Source organism: Rhinolophus hipposideros (genome assembly GCF_964194185.1).
Source record: "Rhinolophus hipposideros genome assembly, chromosome: 1".
Classification (NCBI taxonomy): Eukaryota; Metazoa; Chordata; class Mammalia; order Chiroptera; family Rhinolophidae; genus Rhinolophus; species Rhinolophus hipposideros.
This window is the reverse complement of record NC_138047.1, coordinates 26,353,787-26,375,864: the sequence shown is the minus strand read 5'-3', so window position 1 is coordinate 26,375,864 and position 22,078 is coordinate 26,353,787. Positions and strand designations below refer to the sequence as shown.

Genomic DNA, 22,078 nt, shown 5'->3' with positions numbered 1-22,078 from the left:
GTACTGAAAGAGAAAATAAAACGATCCGTTGCCTCCTACTGGAAAACAAACCGAAGACTTCTTTGTATCAACTTGCGGCAGAGTTCACTCCCATAAATGCCTAAGCAGAGAAAGAATCCAGTAAAACTCATGAACAACCAAGGTAATAGGCAGCTCAGAAAGAAAATAAAAAATCTCCAGAAAAAAAACTTAGAAACAGGGAAATGTGTGATTTAAATGACACAGAATTCAAGATGGCAGTTCTGAAAAAACTCAACAAGATGCAAGAAAACACAAAGGCAGTTTAACACACTCAGAAATAAAATAAACAAACAAAATGAATACTTTACCAAAGAGATTGAAAATTTTAAAAGAAGCACCAAATAGTAATTCTAGAGCTTAAGAACTAAATAAAAGAGATGAATAATTAAATAATGAGCTTAGGAAACACAGCTAGCCATAGAGGAAAGAATTAGTGATATCAAAGATAGAAATCTGGAAATTATACAAATGGAAGAAGAGACAGACTTGAGAGTAAAAAGAAAGAACTCTACAAGAACTATCTGACTTCATCAGAAAGAGCAATAAAAGAATAATGGGTATACTAGAAAGACTAGAGAGAGAGAAGGGAACACAGCCTAATCAAATAAATATTCAACAAGAACTTCCCAACCTATGGAAAGAACTGGATCTCGAATCCAAAAAAGAACACCCAATTATTTTAATCCAAAAAAGCCTTCTCCAATGCACTTTATATTAAAGCTGTCAAAAATTAGTGAAAAAGAAAGAATTCTCAGGACACCCAGAGAAAAGAAGAAAGTAACCTAAAAGGGGAAGCCCAATGGATTATCATCAAATGTTTCAGCAGGATCTCTATAAGCCAGGGGAGAGTGGAACCAAATACTAAAACTATTGAAAGAGAGAAATTACCAGCCAAGAATTATATATATATAACATATATATGTTATATATATATTATATATTATATTATATTGTGTTATATTATAGTATAGTATATATTATATATAATATTATATTACATTAATATATTAATATTACATATATTATATATATTATATATATATGTATCATTACAGGATTATACATTCTTCTCTAGTGCACATAAACATTCTCAAGAATAGACCATATATTGGGACACAAAACTAGCCTCAAGAAATTTAAGAACTAAAATCAAACAAAGCATATTCTCCAAACACAATGCTTTGAAACTGGTGATCTACTGAAAATTAAAGGAGGTAAAACCACAAATATGTGGAGATTTCACAACATGCTACTAAAGAATGACTGGGTCAAAGAAGAAACAAGAGTAAACCTTATGTCATTACAGGCCTATCCCAAGAAACAAGAAAAATCCCAAATAAACAACCTAACTTTACATCTTAAAGAACTAGGAAAACAAGAACAAGTGAAACCCAAAGTCAACAGAAGAAAGGAAATAATAAAAATTAGAGCAGAATTAAATTGAGAACAAAAAGACAATAGAAAAAATTAATGCAACAAAGAGCTGGTTCTTTGAAAAAATTAATAAATTTCACAAACCCCTCACTAGATTCACTAAGGAAAAAGGGAAAAGACACAAAAAAAATCAGAAGTGAAAGAGATGTCACGACAAATACCACAAAAATACAAAGGATCATACAACAATACTAAAGAAGACTATATACCACCAAATTCAATAACCTAGAAGAAACGCACAAGTTCTTAGAAGTATATAACCTTCCTATATTGAATCATGCAGAACTGGAAAATCTAAACAAACAGATTAACAGCAAAAACATTGAAACAACCATCCAAAACCTCTGAAACAGTAAATATCTAAGACCAGATGGCTTCACTAGTGAATTCTACCAAACATTTGATGATTTAATACCTGTCCTCCTCTAACTCTTCCAAAAAATTGAAGAAGAGACAGTACTTCCTAACTCATTTTAGGAGGCTATCATTATCCTGAAACAAAACTTGTAAGGACAATGCAAAAAAAAAAAAAAAAAAAAAAAACCAACAAATCTACAGACCAATTTCCCTGATAAATACAAATGTAAAAATCATAAGACAAATACTAGCAAATTGAATACAACACATTAAAAATATTCTATTCATCACAATCAGGTGGGGTTCACTACAGGGATGCAAAGATGGTTCAACATATGTAAATTGATCAATGTGATACACCAGACAAACAAAATAAAGGATAAAAGTCATATGACCATATCAATAGATGAAGAAAAAAGCATTTGACAAGTACCACATCCACTTATGATTTAAACATTTAATAAAACGGGTTTAGAAGGAAAGTACTTCAACATAATAAAGGCCATATATGACAAACCCCCAGCTAACATCATACTTAACGGGGAAAAACTGAAAGCTGTTTCTCTAAGATCAGGAACAAGACAATGATGTTCCCTCACTACTGTTATTTAGCATAATGTTGGAAGTGCTAGCCAGAGCAATCAGGCAAGAGAAAAAATTAAAAATCATCCAAAGTGAGAATAAAGAAATTAAATTGACACTTTTTGCAGATGACATGACTCTTTGTAAAAACTGAAATACAGTTTTATATGTCTTATTAAGCATTGTATAAGTATTATAATACTTGGGAAGACAGATAACAATACCAACTGATTCTATTATCCATGCCTGCTTCAGGAAGCAAAACTGAATATATTTTCACAAATTGCAACTGCTGAGCAGGATTCAGAGAGCTATGTTTGCAGTTCAGATTTACAACTAATTTGTTCTCTATCCCTAAACAAGTTACTTTTTAACTTCTATTAATCTCTGTAATAAGGCCCACCAGTGATGGTTTATAATGGAGTTTTGGAGGAGGGAGATAAATTCCCTTAAAATTATCATTAAATCTCATAGGCCTTGCCCAGAAAAAAATTATACCTACACAGAAAATTTTGACTTCACATTCATGTAAAAAATAATAATTCAAAATGATACTAGCTGCTGCAAACTGAATGTTTGTGTCTCCAAAATTCATACATTGAAACCTAATCCCCAATGTGATATTATTTGGAGGGGGGACCTTGGGGGGGGGTGATTAGGTCAGGAGGGTAGTACCCTCATGAATGTGATGAGTACCCTTAATGAAGAGACTCCAAAGAGCTCCCTTGCCCTTTCTGCCATATGTAGACATGTGTGTATCAGGAATCAGACTCCTTGATCTTGGACTTCTCAGCCTCCAGAACTGTGAGAAATAAATATTTTTTATTTAAGCCATCCAGTCTATGGTATTTTATTATAGAAGCCTGCTATGGTCTGAAAGTTGGTGTCCCCACCTCAAAAAAATTCAAATGCTGAAATCTTAATGCCGAATGGGATGGTATTATGAGGTGGGGGCTTGGGGAGGTGATTAGGTCATGAAAGCAAAGCCCTCATAAATGATATTAACGCCTTTATAAAAGAGGCATGAGAGGGTTCTCTTGACTTTTCTACCAGTGAGAACACAACAAGAAGTCTGCAACCAGAACAAGGCCCTCACGCCACCATGATGATACGCTGATCTCAAACTTCCAGCACCTAGAACTGTTAGAAATAGATTTCTGCTGTTTATAAACTGGCCAGTACCTGATATTTTGTTAGAGGACTAAGACAAAGTCCAAATTAACTAAAACACTAGCTTAAAGACTTCAAATATTAAAAATATACTGGAATTATAATAACTTTTTAAATATACAAAATGTTGTTTTATATAAAATAAGCTCATAAGTAAATGTGGCAGAATTCTAAAATGGCTTCCATGTTCCCCATCCCTGGTACTGTGGTCTGTATAATCCATTCTTTTGAGTGTGGCCTGCGATTTGCTCCTAGTCAATAGAACGTAGCAGTGATGAGATACCATTCCCTCTATTAGATTGCATTATATAGCTAAAGTGACCAGATGTCATTCCCATGATTGTATTATATTATATAAGACACTGTCTTAACAAACATAGATTCTTGGCAAGCTGCCGTGGTATAAACCACCTATGGAGAAGTCCTACAACATAGCTGAGTGCCTAAGTCCTACAACTACAAGGAAATGAAGTGTGCCACAGCCACTTGAGCTTGGAAGAGGAACCCCAAGTTGCATAATAGAACAGAGCCTAGATAATACCTGGATTGAAGCTTGGTGAGTCCTTGAGCATAGGACACAGTTAAGCCATGCTTAAACCCCCAATCCACTCAAACTGTGGGACAATATAAGTTATATAAAGCTGCAAAATTTGTGGTAACTTGTTATGCAGGAATAGAAGACTAATGCCATAAAGCTGTACATGTTACATTCAATATCACAAGCAGAACTCTCATTTTCTTCCAAATTTGTTATCCGATTTTTTAATATTTCATGGGCATATTGTGGAAAACTTAACTCTAGCCACTCACTGAAATGGGTGGTATGATGCTCTGATGGTTATTGAAAAGTTAACTGTAGCAAAATAAAGTATTCCAAAGTAAAGATGAAATAAAGGATTACTTGTATTTTTTATTGGATCACACAAAAAAGATTGGACTACATAATTTACAATTTCTAAAGAACTTTTTATTATTTGCTTCTTACTCCTCTTATACCTTCTTGAAATAGATAGGGCCGCTATAGTTTTAGCAACTTTAATAATAAAATATATAAAGTTCCAGTAGGTTAAAGGGACTTGTCCAGTGTCACTTAATTAGAAAGTCCCTGTTCTGACTCCTAGTATGATGTTCTTTCCTCCATGATATCACCTGTAATTGAGTAAATCATAATTTTCATAACCTTGACAGTAAACATGCCTGGATTTACCATTTTATTTTCTAAAACTCACTGAGAACACTCCACCAACAAAAAAGAAATATCTTAGGAAGAGCTTTAATACACACACATCTATATTCACATACATACTAACATTGTCTATACATACAATTATCAGAGCACTTCTCAAATTGTGATGCACAGAGAGAATGTGTTACCTGGGCTTGAAGGAAATCTTCTTGTATTTTAAGCTCTTTGACTTGAGACTTCTTCCTGTAATTAAGACTGTTTTAAAACACATCATGAAATTTTTAAATTGCAAGACTATTTTGCTTTCTTGACGGCTACCTAAACCCTTTATAAAAACAATTTTTTTCTAAAGAAATTAATATTTTTGAAAGCCATAAAATCCATGTAGGTTAAATAATAAATAACTGAATAACATTTCTCAAAGTAACTTCTCACTGGTATGATTAAAATATGAAAAGATGAGATGGGGCAAGGATTTCCAAAGTATATTGGTTCACTGTTTCTTCTCTGATCATCTTTTCTTTAAGTCAAATGTCAAGGCCATTTGTCTAATGAATTTCTTTTCAGAATTTCTTGAGCTCTACAAAGATTGAATTCATTATTTCTTTTTAAGTTATATATTTACATTAGGGTTTGACCAAGCCAATTCAAAATGCAAAATTATTTTATGTTACTGAAGAAAATATTCATTTAACAAGGCCACTTTACAAAAATCCATATACATAATAAATAGATAATTGGTTTTATAAAATAGATACAATGAAGATTTCAGTAAAAAAAAAAAAAAGTCCCCAGAAGAAGGACTTAATATACAAATTACAAATCATTAGCTAGACCACCAAGGACACAATGTAAACTATTTTCCCTGAAATTATTTACAGATTTAATTCTATTTACCATTCCTAAATATCTTGTGGTTCATTCTCCTCCTCTTTAGTTCTTTGTTCTTCCCTTCTCGGCTCTCTCCCACAGTCATATCCTAGTTTGCTTATAAAACTATACACAGTATGTGCTGCTTAACAACAGTGATACATTCTGAGAAATCTATCGTTAGATGACTTCATGATTTTGTGAACATCACATAGTGCACATACACAAACCTAGATGGTATAGCCTGCTATACTCCTAGGCTATATGGTATAGCCTCTTGCTCATAGGTTACAAGCCTGTACAGCATGTCACTGTACTAAATACTGTAGGCAACTGTAACACAATGGTGTATCTAAATATATCTAAACATAGAAAATGTACAGCAAAAATATAGTATTAAAAAATGGCATACCTGCATAAGGTACTTATCATAAATGGAGTTTACAGGACTGAAAGTGCTCTGGGTGAGTCAGTGAGTGAGTGGTGAGTGAGTGTGAAAAAGCCTAGGACGTTACTGTATACCACTGTAGACTTTATAAACACTATACACTTAGGCAACAAGAATTTATAAAATAACGACATTAAATGAAGCACAAGAGAAAATGATGCAATTTAAGAGACATGGTAAACATGAGATGGATGAGGCTGCTGCTGGCATAACACAGCATACTGTTTAACAGTATACATTTTTTTATAAGTAGAAAGAGTACACTCTTAAATAACAATAAAAAGTATAGGATAGTAAATACATAAACCAGTAACATAATTGTTTATTATCATCATCAAGTAATATGTATCACATAATAGTATGTGCTATACTTTCATACAACTGGCAGCACAGTGGGTTCGTTTACAACAGCATCACCACAAACACTTAGTAATGCACTGCGTTATGATCTTACAGTGGCTACGATGTCACTAGGTGATAGGAATTTTTCAGCTCCATTATAATCTTACGGGAACATTGTCATATATGCAGTCCATTGTTGACCAAAATGTTGCTACTGGCTCATGACCAATGCTATGGTTTTTAGAAACCTATTAATAAGTTATGTTTATGTGACCTCAAATTGTTGGTATAAAATAAATCAACAAGAAAAGAAAATATTAGAATGCATCTTTATGTCTTACTCTTCTGAATCCTCAGATTTTTCTTTGGTATATTTCTTGTCTGTTTTCATAGTTTTCTTTGTTTGATCACGTGTAGGCTTTGTTTTCTGTGTAAGTTATATAAGCCAAAAATAAAGACAATAAATTATAGGGAAATAAATGATAATATACATTATTAAGATTTCCATTTTATTTTGAGAATCGCTATAGTATTTTTCAAGAAAGATTATTTGAATAGACACAAAACAAAATTAATGATAAGGTCAAAATGTTTACTATGTTCTTTTACTGAATGTACATTGTATTACGAGTAAGTTCATGTATATCAAAACAATAAAATTTCCTTGACAAATTCAAGGAAGTTCTGCTATAGTCAGTTCTGCTATAACATGGCATATGCCTTCCTGAAAATCACCTCACTATGAAAAAAATCATGCAATACAAACTGCAGGATATATGGGGAAAATGGTGTCAGGTATATAGCACACGAAAAACTTTTTAGTGATACATATAAAAAAATAGAAAACTAATAAAAACATCAGTCCCGTTTTATACAGTTAAATGATTAAGAAATGCATACTATGAGAAATATAGCTCTTTATCTTGCAAGAGACATGAAGCTTATTCATGGGAGTGAGCATTGAATAGGTAGCAATTTGTGAGTTATTGTGCAGTGTTAGAAGGTTAGTTATCTGAAACTGAATGAAAAATTGTAACACCAGATATGGAGTGGTGTGGTACATTATATATATGGTGGACCAAGGTAGCATGTAGAAGCTATTTTCTACCTACACCTATACTTTTGCAGATGAAATTGTGCATAAGCAAATATAAAAATTCACAGTATGTTCAAATTGTTCAATTGTTTAAAACAAATTTTCATTTCAAAACAAATATTACAGCACTACTGACCACATGCTTTAAAGTACTATTGAACTACAATGTAGTACTGGATTATTTTATTCAAAAAGTGGAGAAAAAATTAACAATTAGCTTGTTAAAAATTTTAGATGAGCTCAATAATAGAGACCTATTAAAGTGTTAGGTGGTTGTTTCCTGTTTCAAGCCACAAGTTCCATCAGACACCAATTCCCTATAGTGGTAAAACTCTCCATTAAGTTAAACATGAAGTTAACATATTTCATAAAATATGGAAAGTAAATATAATAATGCATTTTTAATGAGAATCATTATGGTCCCCAAATATTTTTTTCTTGTTTAAATATGAAAATACTATTCAGAAAAATCTATTATATATTGGCAATGAAAAAGTACTAAAATTATAAAGACAATAGAAATAATGAACAGATTCAGTAAGCCATGGGACAACTTTCAGGGGACTAATATGCTTGTTATTGGAGTGCTATTATAACATACAGCTAAAAATTTGGAAGTGGATTTGGAATTGAGCAGAGGGCAAAGGCTGTAAGAATATTATGGAGGATGGAAACAAATATTTAGCAAATATATTATAAAGAAAAATCCCTTAATCTGGAACAAATGAGATATGCTCACTCTCATCAAGTCTATTCAGTATCATTCTAGAGGTTTTTGCCAGTGCAGCAATGTATGAAAAAGAAACAGAATGTATTACAAGATGGAAAGCAAGAAAATTTAGGCTATTATTCATGAGTAGATACTTTGATTATGCAAGTAAGAAATAAAAATCTAATTATGATGACAGTATAGGTAGATTTCTACATGCAAATTCAATACATAAAAATTTATTATACCTCTCTATCAACAGTTAAAAATATCTATAAAATATTGCAACTAAAATAGCATAAAAATATGAAATACCTAAGATTAACAAAAAAGAATAAAGTTTTAAGAATAAAATCATAAACATTTATCATTGTTAAAGAAAACCTAAAATGGAAACATTTAATAATAAACAAAAAGATGTGTCTTGATATCCTAGCTGTAAGTCTCTCCAATTTGATGTACAGTTTCAGTGCAATTGCAGAACTTGACAACTTAACTCTAAACTTTCTATGGAAGTGCAAAGGCCAAAAAGAAATAAATTCTTATAAAAAGGTGGATTGACTTTCCTTACAAAAATATCAGGATTATTCTAAATCTTTAATCATTAAGGATCTCAGGTATTGGTGTAGGAAAAGACAAGGCCAATGGAAAAGAATACAATGAGCAGAAACAAATCTTGAAGCAGTATTTTCCAACAATACCATACCAAAATATATACAGTTAGGGGATCCTATTTAGAAAGCTAGAATAGAAAGCCAGATGATAGCTAAATGGAGTAAATAAAGAATCAACAAACCGTAGGCCAAATCTGCCCTGCTGCCTGTTTTTGTAAATAAATTTTTAAGGCAACACAACCCTGCTCATTCATTTATGTATTGTCTATGGCTATTTTCATACTACAGAAGCAGATCTGAGTAGTTGCAACAAAGACAGTATGGCCTGCAAAACCTAAACTACCTATCTAGCCCTTTAGAGTAAAAGTTTGGTGATACCAGGAATAAGTAAATAGAAAAGACAGTAATTTGGAAAACATTACCAAATACATTGGACACCATGTATTTGTGGCCAGTGTCCTTTTTCCCTTCTGTTAAGGAACAGCACCACATTGTAGGAGGGTTCTGAACCTCCCTCATTTTAAATTGTCCTGGTGACATTCTTTTTGTAGTTATTGTCATTTTACTTTATATATATATATATTTTTTAATTATAATTAAATTTATTGGGGTGACATTGGTTAGTAAAATTATATAGATCTCAAGTGTACATTTCTATAACACATCAGCTATATATTACATTGTATGTTCACCACCCAGAGTCAGTTCTCCTTCCATCACCCTTTTTACCCTCTTCCACCCCCTCCTCCCTTCCCCTCTGGTAATCACTAAACTGTTGTCTCTGTCTATGAATTTTTGTTTATATTTTCATTTGTTACTTTCAGTTTTATAGCCCACATATGAAATCATATCGTTCTCAACTTTTTCTGTCTGACTTATCCACTTAGCGTAATAATCTCATGTACCATCCATGTTGTCACAAATGGCAGGATTTCACCTTTTCTTACAGTTGAGTGCTATTCCATTTTATATATGTAGTACATCTTCTTTATCCAATTATCTATCGAAGGATACTAGGTTGTTTCCATGTCTTGGCCTCAGTGAATAATGCTGCATTGAATATAGGGGTACATATATCTTTATGGATAAATGTTTTCAGGTTTTTTGGGTAGATACCCAGAAGAGAGATTGCTCGGTCATATGCTAATTTTATTCTTAATTTTTTGAGGAACCTCCATATTGTTTTCCATAGTGGGTGTACCAGTTTACACTCCCACCAACAGTGTATAAGGGTTCCTTTTACCGCACAACCTCTCCAACACTTGTTACTACTTGTCTTGTTGATGATAGTCATTCTAAGTGGTGTAATGTGGTATCTTACTGTGGTTTTGATTTGCATTTCCCTAATAACTAGTGAAGCTGAGCATTTTTTCATATATCTGTTGGCTGTCTTCTTGGGAGAAGTGTCTGTTCAGGTCCTCTGCCCATTTTTTAATTGGATTGTTGGTTTTTCTGATGTTGAGTTGTATGAGTTTCTTATATATTTTGGATATTAGCCCCTTATCCAAGGTGTTGTTTGCAAAAATCTTCTCCCATTCGGTTGGTTACCTGTTCATTTTGTTGATGGCTTCTTTTGCTGTGCAGGAACTTTTTAGTTTGATACAGTTCCATTCATTTATTTTTGCTCTTATGTCCCTTACTTTGAGATCAAATTCATAAAATCTTCTCTGAACCCAAGGTCCGTAAGTTTAGTACCTATGCTTTCTTCTATGGAATTTAGTGCTTGATCCATTTTGAGTTAATTGTGGAATATGGTGTTAGCACTCTAATTTCATTATTTTGCATGTGGCTTTCCAAATTTCCCAGCACCATTTATTAAAGAGGCTCTCTTTTCTCCACTGTATGTTTTTGACTCTGTTGTCAAAAATTATCTGCCCATATATTTATATATATGTTTATTTCTGGGTTTTCAACTCTATTCCATTGGTCTCTGTGTCTGTTTTTCTGCCAATACCATGCTGTTTTAATTATTGTCCCTTGGTAGTATAAATTGAAATCAGGGAGCGTGATACCTTCAACCTTGTTCTTTTTTCTCAGGATTGCTTTAGCTATTCGAGGTCTTTTGTGATTCCACACAAATCTAATTTTTTTGTTCTACTTTTTTTAAAATGCCATTGGAATTTTTATGGGGATTGTATTAAATCTGTATATTGCTTTGGGTAATATGGCCACTTTAACTAAGTTAATTCTTCCAATCCATGAACACAGGATATCTTTCCATTTCTTTGTGTCTTCTTCAATTTCTTTTAATGTCTTATAGTTTTCAATGTACATAGGTCTAAGTCCTTCACATTGTTTGTTAAGATTATTCCTAGGTATTTCATCCTTTGTGTTGCAATTTGCAAAAGGAATTTTTTATTTCATTTCTTTTTCTGAAATTTTATTGTTAGTATATAGGAACACAAAGGATTTTTGTATATTGATTTTGTATCCTGCAACTTTACTATTGTGTTTCCCTTAAAATAAGACCTAACCAAACAATCAGCTCTAATGCATCTTTTGGAGCAAAAATTAATATAAGACCAGTATTTTATATTATATCATATTTATTACATTATATTATATTATATTATATTATATTATATTATATTATATTATATTATATTATATTATATTATAGACCCAGTCTTATAGTAAAATAAGACCAGGTCTTACATTAATTTTTGTTCCAAAAGACGCATTAGAGCTGATGGTCTTGCTAGCTCTTATTTTGGGGGGAACATGGTATATTTATTTATTGTTTCGAATAGTTTTTTTTTGGACTTTAGGGTTTTCTAAATAATCATGTCTTCTGCAAAAAGTGACCATTTAACTTCTTTATTCCAAATGTGGATGGTTTTTACTTCTTCCGCCTGTCCAATTGCTCTGGCTAGGACTTCCAGTACTGTGTTGAATAACAGTGTTTACAGGAAGCATCCCAATCTTGTTCTTGATCTTAGACAAAAAGCTTTTAGCTTTCACCATTAAGTATATTAGCTGAGGGTTTCTCATATATGGCTATTATATTGAGGTACTTTCCTTCTATACCCATTTTATTAAGTCTTTTAATCATAAATGGATATTGTATTTGTCAAATGCTTTTTTCTGCATCTATTGATACTATCATGTGATTTTTATCTTCTGTTTTGTTTAAGTGGTATATCACATTGATCAATTTCTGTATGTCGAACCATCCTTGTACCTCTGGAATGAACCCCACTTGATAGTGATGTATAATCTGTTTAATATATTGTTGTATTAGATGTGCTAGAATTTTGTTTAGGATTTTTACATATGTATTAATCAGAGATATTGGTCTGTAGTTTTCTTTTTATGTGTTATCCTTACCAGGTTTTAGTACCAGGGTAATTTTGGCCTCTTAAAATGAGGTAGAAAGTATTGCCTTTTCTTCAATTTTTTGGAAGAGTTTAATTAAGGAGGACAGGTATCAAATCATCTTTGAATGTTTGGTACAATTCACTAATGAAGCCACCTGGTCCTGGACTTTTGTTTTTTTTTTGGGGGGGGGGTAGATGATTGTTTCAATTCCTTACTGTTAATTGGTCTATTTAGATTTTCCAGTTCTTATTCAGTTTAGGAAGGTTATATATTTCTAAGAACTTCTAGGTTATTGAACCTCTAGGTTATTTCTTCTAGATTACTAAATTTGCAGGCATATAGTCCTTCATAGTATTCTTGTACAATCTGTGGTATCCATCGTAATTTCTTCTTCATTTCTTATTTTGTCTATTTATGTCTTTTCTCTTTTTTCCTTGTGAGTCTGACCAGAGGTTTGTCAATTTTGTAAATCTTTTCAAAGAACCAGCTCTTTGTTAGATTCACTTTTTCAATTGTCTTTTTGTTCTCTATTTCATTGAAGTCTGCTCTAATTTTTATTATTTCCTTCCTTATTCTGTTTGAGGGCTTCATTTGTTCTTCTTTTTCTAGTTCTTTAAGATGTTATGTTAGGTTATTTGGGGGGTATTTTTCTTGTTTCTTGATATAGGCCTGTAATGATACAAAAACCCCTATAATACTGCTTTCTGTACAGCAATAATTTTGATAGGATGCATTTTCATTCTCATTTGTTTCTATGTATATTTTGATGTTTCCTTTGATTTCTTCTTTGACCTAGTCGTTTTTTAGTGTCATGTTGTTTAATCTCCACCCATTTGTGGTTTTTTCCACTTTCTTTTTGTAGTTCATCTCCAATTTCAAAGCATTGTGTTCAAAGAATGTGCTTGATATGATTTCAATCCTCTTATATTTGCTGAGGCTAGATTTGTGTCCCAACATATGGTCTATCCTTGAGAATGTTCCATGTGCACTAGAAAAGACTGTATAGTCCAGTGTTCCAGGATGAAAGGCCTGTAAATGTCAATTATATCCATTTGGTCTAATGTGTCCTTTAAGCTGATATTTCCTTATTTTCTGTTTGGATGATCTATCCATAGCTATTCATGGCATATTTAGGTCCCTATATAGTTGTGTTTTTGTCAGTTTCTCCCTTTAGTTCTGTTAGTAGTTGCTTTTTGTATTTTGGTGCTCCCTGATCGGGAGCATTTATATTGATGTGTTGTCTTTTTGATGCATTATCACCTTTATCATTATGAAATGTCCGTCTCTGTCTCTTGTTATCTTTTCCATCCTAAAGTCTGTTTCGTCAGATATAAGTATGGCTACATCCACTTTTTCTGGAGTATCATATTCCACGCTTTCACTTGGTGTCTATATTAGTCCTTGAAGCTGAGTTGTGTCTTTTTTTATTAGTTTCAGGTGTACAAAACAATGCAATAGTCATTTCACCCCTCACAAAGTGATAACCCCCTACCCCCCAATCTATTGCCCCTTTGACATTGTATATATCTATTACAATTCCATTGACTATATTCCCTATGCTATACTCCATATCCCATGAATATATGTATAGTTGAATATATATATATATGTACATATATATATAATTATAGTTGACATACAATATTATTCAGCTTCAGCGTCAGGTGTACAGTTCAATGGTCAGGCATCTACACCATCCATGAAGTAGTCTCCCTAATAAGACAAGTGTCCATCTGAAACCCTACAAATTACATTATTGATTATATTCCCCAAACTGTCTTTCATATCCCCATGGCAATATTAATAGTTACCAATTTATGCTGTCTAATCCCTTCCCCTTCTCCCTCATCTCTACACTCCTCTGTTTAGGCAACCATCAGTTTTCCCTCTATATCTCTGAGACTATTTCTGTTTACTTTGCTCCTTTATTCAGTTTTTAGATTCCACACGTAAGTGAGATCACATGGTATTTGTCTTTCTCCAACTGACTTATTTCACTTAGCATAATGTGAGTTGTATCTCTTGAAAGCAGCATATGGTTGGGTTTTGTTTTTGATCCAATCTGCTACTCTGAGCCTTTTTATTGGTTCAGTCCATTTACATTTAGGGTTATTATATATATGAGGTTTTTTTATAGCTGTTTTATCTTTTGTTTTCTAGGAGGTTGGTGTCTCCATTGTTTCTTTGCCTTTGTGTTTCTGTCTGTTATTTTAGTTTGGTAGTATTCCATGACATTTTCCTGTTTCCTCTTTTGTTATGTTGTTTCTCAGTTCTGGATTTTTTTGAGTGTATACCATTAAGTTTATATAAAAGAAAGTTTCATACATACACTACTCCTTTTTCTTCAGCATGCATCTTAACTCCATTCCCCTTTGCAAACTTAGATCTTTACCCCCTTTCCTTTTATGTTTTTGTTGTCACAAATTATCCCTATCATGCTGTGACTTTATTTCCCAGTTGAAGTACCAATGTCTCCTCTTTATATATATATATATATGTATATATATATATATGTATGTATATATATATATATATATATATATATATATATATATATATATGTAATCTCCTTTACCCTTTATGTTATGTTTAAGTGTATAGTGCCCTATTATGTGTAGGGGTTGCCATTTCCTGCTTCTGTCTGTCTGTCTGTTAGTAATCTTACTCATAGTTTTGTACCCTTTTATCTTTTTGCTTCAGGTAGAATAACTTCCTTTAATATTTTCTGTAATTCAGGCCTTGTGGTGGAAAGTTCCCTCAGCTTCTCTATATCTGGAAATGTCTTTATTATTCCTTCATATTTAAAGGATAACTTTGCTGTATATATTATTCTTGGCTGGTAATTTCTCTCAACAGTTTGAGTACTTGATTCCACTCCCCCCTAGATTGTAGAGTTTTTGCTTTAAAATCAGATGAAAATGTAATGGGCTTTCCTTTGCAGGTTACTGTCTTCCTTTCCCTAGCTACCTTGAGAATTCTTTGTCATTCATTTTTGACAGTTTCAATACAATGTGCCTTTAGGATTAGGTACTTAGGTGTTCTGTTTGCTTCATGTATTTGAGAATCCAGGTCTTTCCACTGGTTTGGGATGTTCTCATCGATTATTTGTTTGAATAGGCTCTCTGTTCCTTCTTTCTCTCTCCTCCTACTGGTATACCCATTATTCCTATATTGCTCTTTCTGATGGAGTCAGATAGTTCTTGTAGAGTTCTTTCATTTCTTTTGACTCTCAAGTCTCACTCTTCTTCCATCTGTGTAATTTCCAGATTTCTGTCTTTCATATCACTAAGACATCTATCTGGTCAGCTGTATTTCCTAAACTGGCTATTTCATTCTTCATCTCTTTTATTTAGTTCTTCAGGTCCAGAATTTCAATTTGGTGGTTCTTTTTAAAAATTTCACTTTCTTTTTTTCTGAGTTCATTAAGCCACCTATGTCTGTTTTCGTGCATCTCATTGAGCTTTTTCAGAACTGCAATCTTGAATTATCTATCATTTAAGTCACATATTTCCCTGTCTTTAAGTTTATTTTCTGGATATTTTTCTTTCTTTTTTTTTTTTTTCCTGAGTTGCCTTGTTACCTTGGTTATTCATGGCAATTGATGGATTATTTCTCTTCCTAGACATCAATGGGAATGAATTCTGCAGCAAGCTAATACTATGAAGTCTTTCTTTTATTTTCCAGTAGGTGGCACTGGAGCATGTTATATTCTCTTGCCCTGTTCCAGCTTCTCGCATTGGAAGGTTTCCCTGGGAGGAGGGTGTCTCTTCTCTAATCAGGTCACCTTGGTCTCAGGACACCACCCCCATGGGAAGATGTGGTGGGAAATGAGGTTCTGCATCTCTATAATCCCAGTGCTGCCACTGCAGCCAGATGCAGAGCTGTGAGCTTTAGCAGCCCTGGGTGCCCCCAGTGGGATCAGCTGTGAAAGGTAGGGGGTGGGAACGGCTGATACATTTTTATCTCCACTCCTCTGAGTAATGGCGACTGAAAGACCACAGCTGCCTTGCCCCTCTATCTCCTGCCTTATTACTGGAATTAGCCATAGTGTGCATCTGCCACTCTCCAGTTCTCAGGATTGTAGATATTCTGCTCTTTAACCCAACACTGCTACAGTTTCTTCTGGAGCCTGCTGCTAGCCCTGGGAGTGTGTGGTGGTGGTGAGCTCTGGGAGAGTAGGGGAGGCGGCCAGACTCTGTGGCTTTGTTTTCTGCCTGACAGTGAGAGCTGTTAGACCACAACTGTCACACTTCTGTATTTAGTCTTTGCCCAAAAATCTCTGGACCCTGGGTTCGGCCTTATTACATGATGATCACTCAGGCAGGGTTGCTCAGGGCCAAAGAGAGTGCACAGTCTGAATCCTGCCCTCTCCTGGGACCACAGTGAGCTCCAGGCTGCGTCTGTGCACCCATCGCTGCACTTCTCCCTTCCCTCCTCCCATTTGCTCTGATTCGCCCACCTTCAGATGTTTCGATTCGTGGGTCTCTCAGGTATGTTTGTGTGTTGCACAAGGAATTCTTCATCGAATTATAGCTGTCCAACTTGTAACTTTGAACGGAGAGATCAAGGGGGACCCCTCATGCTGCCATGTTTCTTATGTCAGTTGTCCTGGTAACATTTGACCCAAGCAAGGCCAATAAGATCCAATCACCTAAGAATTAACTATTATGAAATGGAAGCAGTAGGAGCTGAGTGATTCAAGAGCCAGTAAATGAATGGGTGGGGAAAAAATAACCATGTACTCGCTCTCTAAAAAGTCCCTCAAAAGACAGATGTAGTAGCAGTTCATGAACTTCAGTTATTTTGACTCCAAGAATTACAGGTAAAGTCTATTCCTACCAAACATGTTGTTCAATTTTCCTTCAATTCTTTGAGTTACCCATCCAATAAATTTCTTACTTTAGATAGTCAGGGGCAGTTTCTCCTACTTGCAAGAAAAATAAATAAATAAAACCCTAATCAACACAGGAAACTACTGATTAACATTTGCCAGACAAGAATAATAATCAAATGTGGCTTTTGATTATTAAAAATGATTGTCTACAAAAATAAAATTATTAAAAGAATTCATTAAGTTAGGAAAGGAAGCCTACTTTGGAAGAAAACATATATTTGTTATTAGAAATCCTGAGATTGACATAATTCATCAGCTGTTATTCTCTTCCTACCATCCTATTACACCAACTAGTAGTTCCTTTCTCTGAACAGACTATCTCTCAGATCTCTTGATCATTATCCTCGTGTGGATATAATATTACTATTACTGTATATGTAGTAATGCTCTTTCCCTATTTCTCCTCCACACTTCCACACTTTTTAGGTTTCTACACACAAAACCTAAAGAAACAATACAAGAAAGCAAAACCAGAAACTACTGCAGCATCTTCAAGTTATCTAACAAGCTCCAAACTTTTCTGAATGTGAATTTAACAGTGCGTGATTAAGCGTTGCAAAATTCTTACACTTGGCCAGACTACTGAATTATTTACTCTGACAATTTTCTACTTTATTTTATTTTATTTTTTGATTTTCTATTCCTAAATGGAACTATTCCTAATTGAATGTGTGACAGCCCTGATCTTATATTTGACAAGTGTGTAGGATCAATGCTTCTCTAGCTGATTAAGTAGCAAATCTCCTGGTACTCCTACTGCTTCCTTTTTTAGTAAGAAAGAAATATCAGGTACACAAACATTAATTGATTTGAGAGTATTTTCCCTCATTTTATATTGGTTTTATGTTAAAACATACATCTTACAGTTTTACATTGTTAATATAATTTTGTTTCTAATTCATTTGACTTCATTTATAAGCTATATGAAAATGGTAAAAAAGAAAAAGAAAGAAATTTTTCTATTCACTCCACTTGGTGTAGTGAACTGAAGCACACATTATGTAATTGCAAAGAATACATTTAAAGGATATTTGAAAACCCTAATTTATTGATATTTTAATAAAGTTCAGTATTTGGCCTAGAAATGTCTTTCAGAATGCTTAAATTTTATGTCTGTTTTTCATAGCATCCTTTCGGTTTTCATAGCTACTATGGCAATTTAAATATAGGATTATTTTACATTTTTAAAACACAGCTGTTACCAATTACTAATATTGGAAATATATCACAAAACATTTAAATATATATTTGATTCATATCCTAATATAATAAGGCTTTTTAGGTAATGTATACCATTTTCATACACTAAAATTTAACTAACCTCTGTACTCTTCAACTTTTGTAGTTCATTTTCCAGCATCAATTTCTCTTCTGATAACACTTGGAAATCACTTTGCATCTGTTTGTATTTCTGAAGACAAATATTACAATTTTAGTATTACTGAAAAGAAAACATCTCAATATAGAGAACTTATTTGGGTACTTAATTATTAAAGTAAGAAAGTCTTTATTAGCTCATGAAAGTAATGAACTGCTGGTACTAATCTGTATAGTGAAACTATTATTGAGGGGAAGAGGCAAAGGGATTATGACAATGAATGGAAGTTTGGAAGACTATGGGATATTACAATTCAATATTTCAGAAGTGAAGTATTTCTGAGTGATTATATCTAGTAAAATCAAAAGAATAAACAAAGCTTTCCAGCTCACATAAGCATAGAAATTTCTTGAATAAACCTAGTAAGATTATGTATTCTGACAATTTCTAGAATCTGTTAACAACAAAGGCAAAGTGAAATTTCAAACTGAGAGTGCTATACTTACAGTCTCTAACAAAAGTTGATCATTCCTAGTTCTGAAAAAAAAATCTATAATTTGTCATTTATATTTTTATTTATGTAACATACTTATACATTTTTTGTAAAAAAAATTAAAATAATACAAATAAGGTTAGAGTAAACTTTCACTACCATTTCAAAAATCCAATGCTCTCCCCAGAGATAATATGAGATTGCTGTGCATCTTTCCAGAACTTGTTCCATTCATTTATACGAGGCTACATGTACCTATTAGATTCTACAATTTTTGTTAGTTGGTTGGATGTCTGTTTTGTTTTTCACTGTATATATTGTTCTCAACTTATTTTTTTCACTTAACACAATTTCTGAGATCTATCTATACTAGTAAACACTGATCTATCTCACTCCTTTTCAATACTTATGGATTTGGTAAATTTTTTCTATAAAGAGCCAGATAGTAAAATTTTGAGACTTTGCAAGCCAGATGACCTCTGTCACTGCCACCCAACTCTGCAAAAGGAGCTATAGATAATACATAAATGAATGTTTCAATAAAACTTTATTTATAAAAATAAGCTTCAAGTTAGAATTGACCCACGGACTGCAGTTTGATGACAATTGTTCCATAATATGGATAAACTATAGATTCCTTTGACAAATGAGTTATTTATTATGATCAGAATTTTTAAAGCTTTATTAAGATATAATTAACATACCACACAAGTCACTCATTTAAAATGTGCAATTTAATGGCTTTTAATATGTTCATCAAATTATTACCATGATCTAATTTCAGAATAACTTAATTACTTCAATAAAAACCTCCATGCCCATTAGTAGTCACTCCCCATTCCTCTCAGCACTGCCCCAGCTCTGGCAGTCACAAATTTACCTTCTGTCTCTACAGATTTGCCAATTCTAGATATTTCATACAAATAGAATTATACAACATGCAGCCTTTTGAGACTGGTTTCTTATACATAGCATAATGTTTTCAGGTTCATCCATGCTGTAGCATTTATCAGTAGTATTTTCCTTTCTATTGCCAAACAATATTCTATTTATGGATATATGCATTTTATTTACCCATTCATCAATTTAAGGACATTTGGGGTGTTCCTACTATTTGGCTATTGTGAATAATGTTACTATGAACACCCATGTACAAGTTCTTATGTGAACATATGTTTTCATTTTCCTTGGGTATAAACAGAATTTCTGAATCATATGTTAACTCTATATTTAACATTTTGAGGAACTGACAAACCATTTTCCATAACAGATGTCCCACTTAAATCTCTACCAGCAATGTATTAGAGTCCCAATTTCTGTACATCTTTGCCAACAATTGTTATAGCTTATCTTTTTTATTATAGTCATCCCCATGGGTGTGAAGTGGTATATCATTATAGTTTTGATTTACAATTCCCTAAATAATAATGATGTTAAGCATCTTGTCATGTGCTTATTGACCATCCTGTATATTTTGTTTGGGAAAATGTCTATTCAAAGAATATACCTATTTTTAAATGGGATTATTTACCTTCTTATTATTGAGGGGTTATTCTTTATATATGCTGGATGCAAGTCCCTTATCACATACATGCTTTGTGAATGGTTTTCACATTCTACGACTTGACTTTTCATGCTCTTGATAATATCATTATGAAGTTCAATTTATGTGTTTTTTTTTGTTGTTGGTTGTGCTTTTGGTGCCTTATTTAAGAAATCATTACTTAACTCAAGGTCACAAAGATTTACTCCCATTTCCTCTAAGATGTTTATAGTTTTAGCTCTTAAATTTTGGTCTTAGATAATTTTGAGATCATATTAATGCCTGGAAGGGAAATGGGATCCAACTTCATTCTTTTGCATATGAATATCTTATTGTCCAAGTACCAGTTATTAAAATAGATTATTATTTCTGCCACTGAATTATCTTGGCATCCCTGTTGAAAATCAACTGGCCATAAATGTAAGGGTTTCTTTCTGGACATTCAATTCTATTCCATTGACTTATATAGGTCTATCTTTATGGTAGTACCATACTGTCTTGATTACTATCACTTTATATTTATTAAGTTTTAAAATCAGTTATCTGTCAGTCCTCCAACTTTGTTCTTTTCTTAAGATTTCTTTGGCTATTTTGGGTTCATTGTATTTCCACATGAATTTTAGAATCAGCTTGTCAATTCATGCAAGAAAATTGAGATTTTGATAAAGATTGCAATTGAATCTGTAGATCAATTTGGGGAGTGTTGTCATTTTAAGATTAAGTCTAACAGTCCATGAAGATGGGATGTCTATCCATTTATTTAGGTCTTATTTCAGCACTTTCAATGATGTTTTATAGTTTTCAATGCACCTCTTGCGTTTCTTTTGTTAAATTCATTCTAATTTTCTTTGGTACTATTGTAAATGAAATTGTTTTCTTTATTTCATTTTTGGAATGTTCGTTGTTAGTGTATGAGTTTCCTAGGGCTGCTGTAACAAAGTATCACAATCTGGGTGACTTAAATAATAAGAATTTATTTTTCACAGTTCTAGAGACTATAACTAAAATTAAGATGTTGGTAGGACTATGCTCCCTCTGAAATCTCTAAGGGAAGCTGAATCGTTGCCTCTTCCAGCTTCTAATAGTCCATGGAATCCTTTGGGTAGTCGTAGTATAACTACCAATCTCTTCCTCCATGACTATCTTCCCTCTGTGTGTATCTATCTTCTCCAATTATTATAAGGATACCAGTCCTAATGGATTAAGAGGCTGTCCCCTCCAGTATGACTTTATCTTAACTAATTCTATCTACAATGGCCCTATTTCCAAATAAGTTCATTTTGAGGTACTAGGGGTTAGAGCTTCAGCATACCTTTTTGGGGGATACAGTTCAACCCTTGGCACCTAGTGTATAGAAATATAATTGATTTTTATTTATGAATTTTGTATATTACAATCTTGATAGATTAATTTATTTCTTCTAATACTTTTTAATGGATCCCTTAGGATTTTCTATATACAAGATCATGAGATCTGCAAAAGAGGTAGTTTTACTTCTTCCTTTACAGTCTGAACACTTTTCATTTCCTTTTGTTTTGTAATTGCCCTAGCTATAACCTCTACTACAATAATGAGTAGAAGAGGTAAGAATGTCCTATTTTGTTCCTGATCTTAGAATGTACTAAGTCTTTCACCATTAAGCATGTGTGATGGTAGCTATGGGTTTTCATAGATAGCCCTTAT

General features: G+C 33.0%; 1 protein-coding gene across 1 annotated transcript in view; it reads right to left on the bottom strand.

The window, feature by feature from the left end:
• Window positions 1-22,078, bottom strand: part of CCDC7 (coiled-coil domain containing 7) — a gene marked incomplete at both ends in the record, with an annotated part of 191,908 nt that overhangs the window by 125,905 nt on the left and 43,925 nt on the right. Inside the window, 2 exons of the mRNA XM_081051876.1 lie at window positions 18,363-18,452; window positions 18,866-18,896. Of these exons, the coding sequence (XP_080908002.1) occupies window positions 18,363-18,452; window positions 18,866-18,896 (121 nt within the window). The remainder of the gene's footprint in view (window positions 1-18,362; window positions 18,453-18,865; window positions 18,897-22,078) is intronic.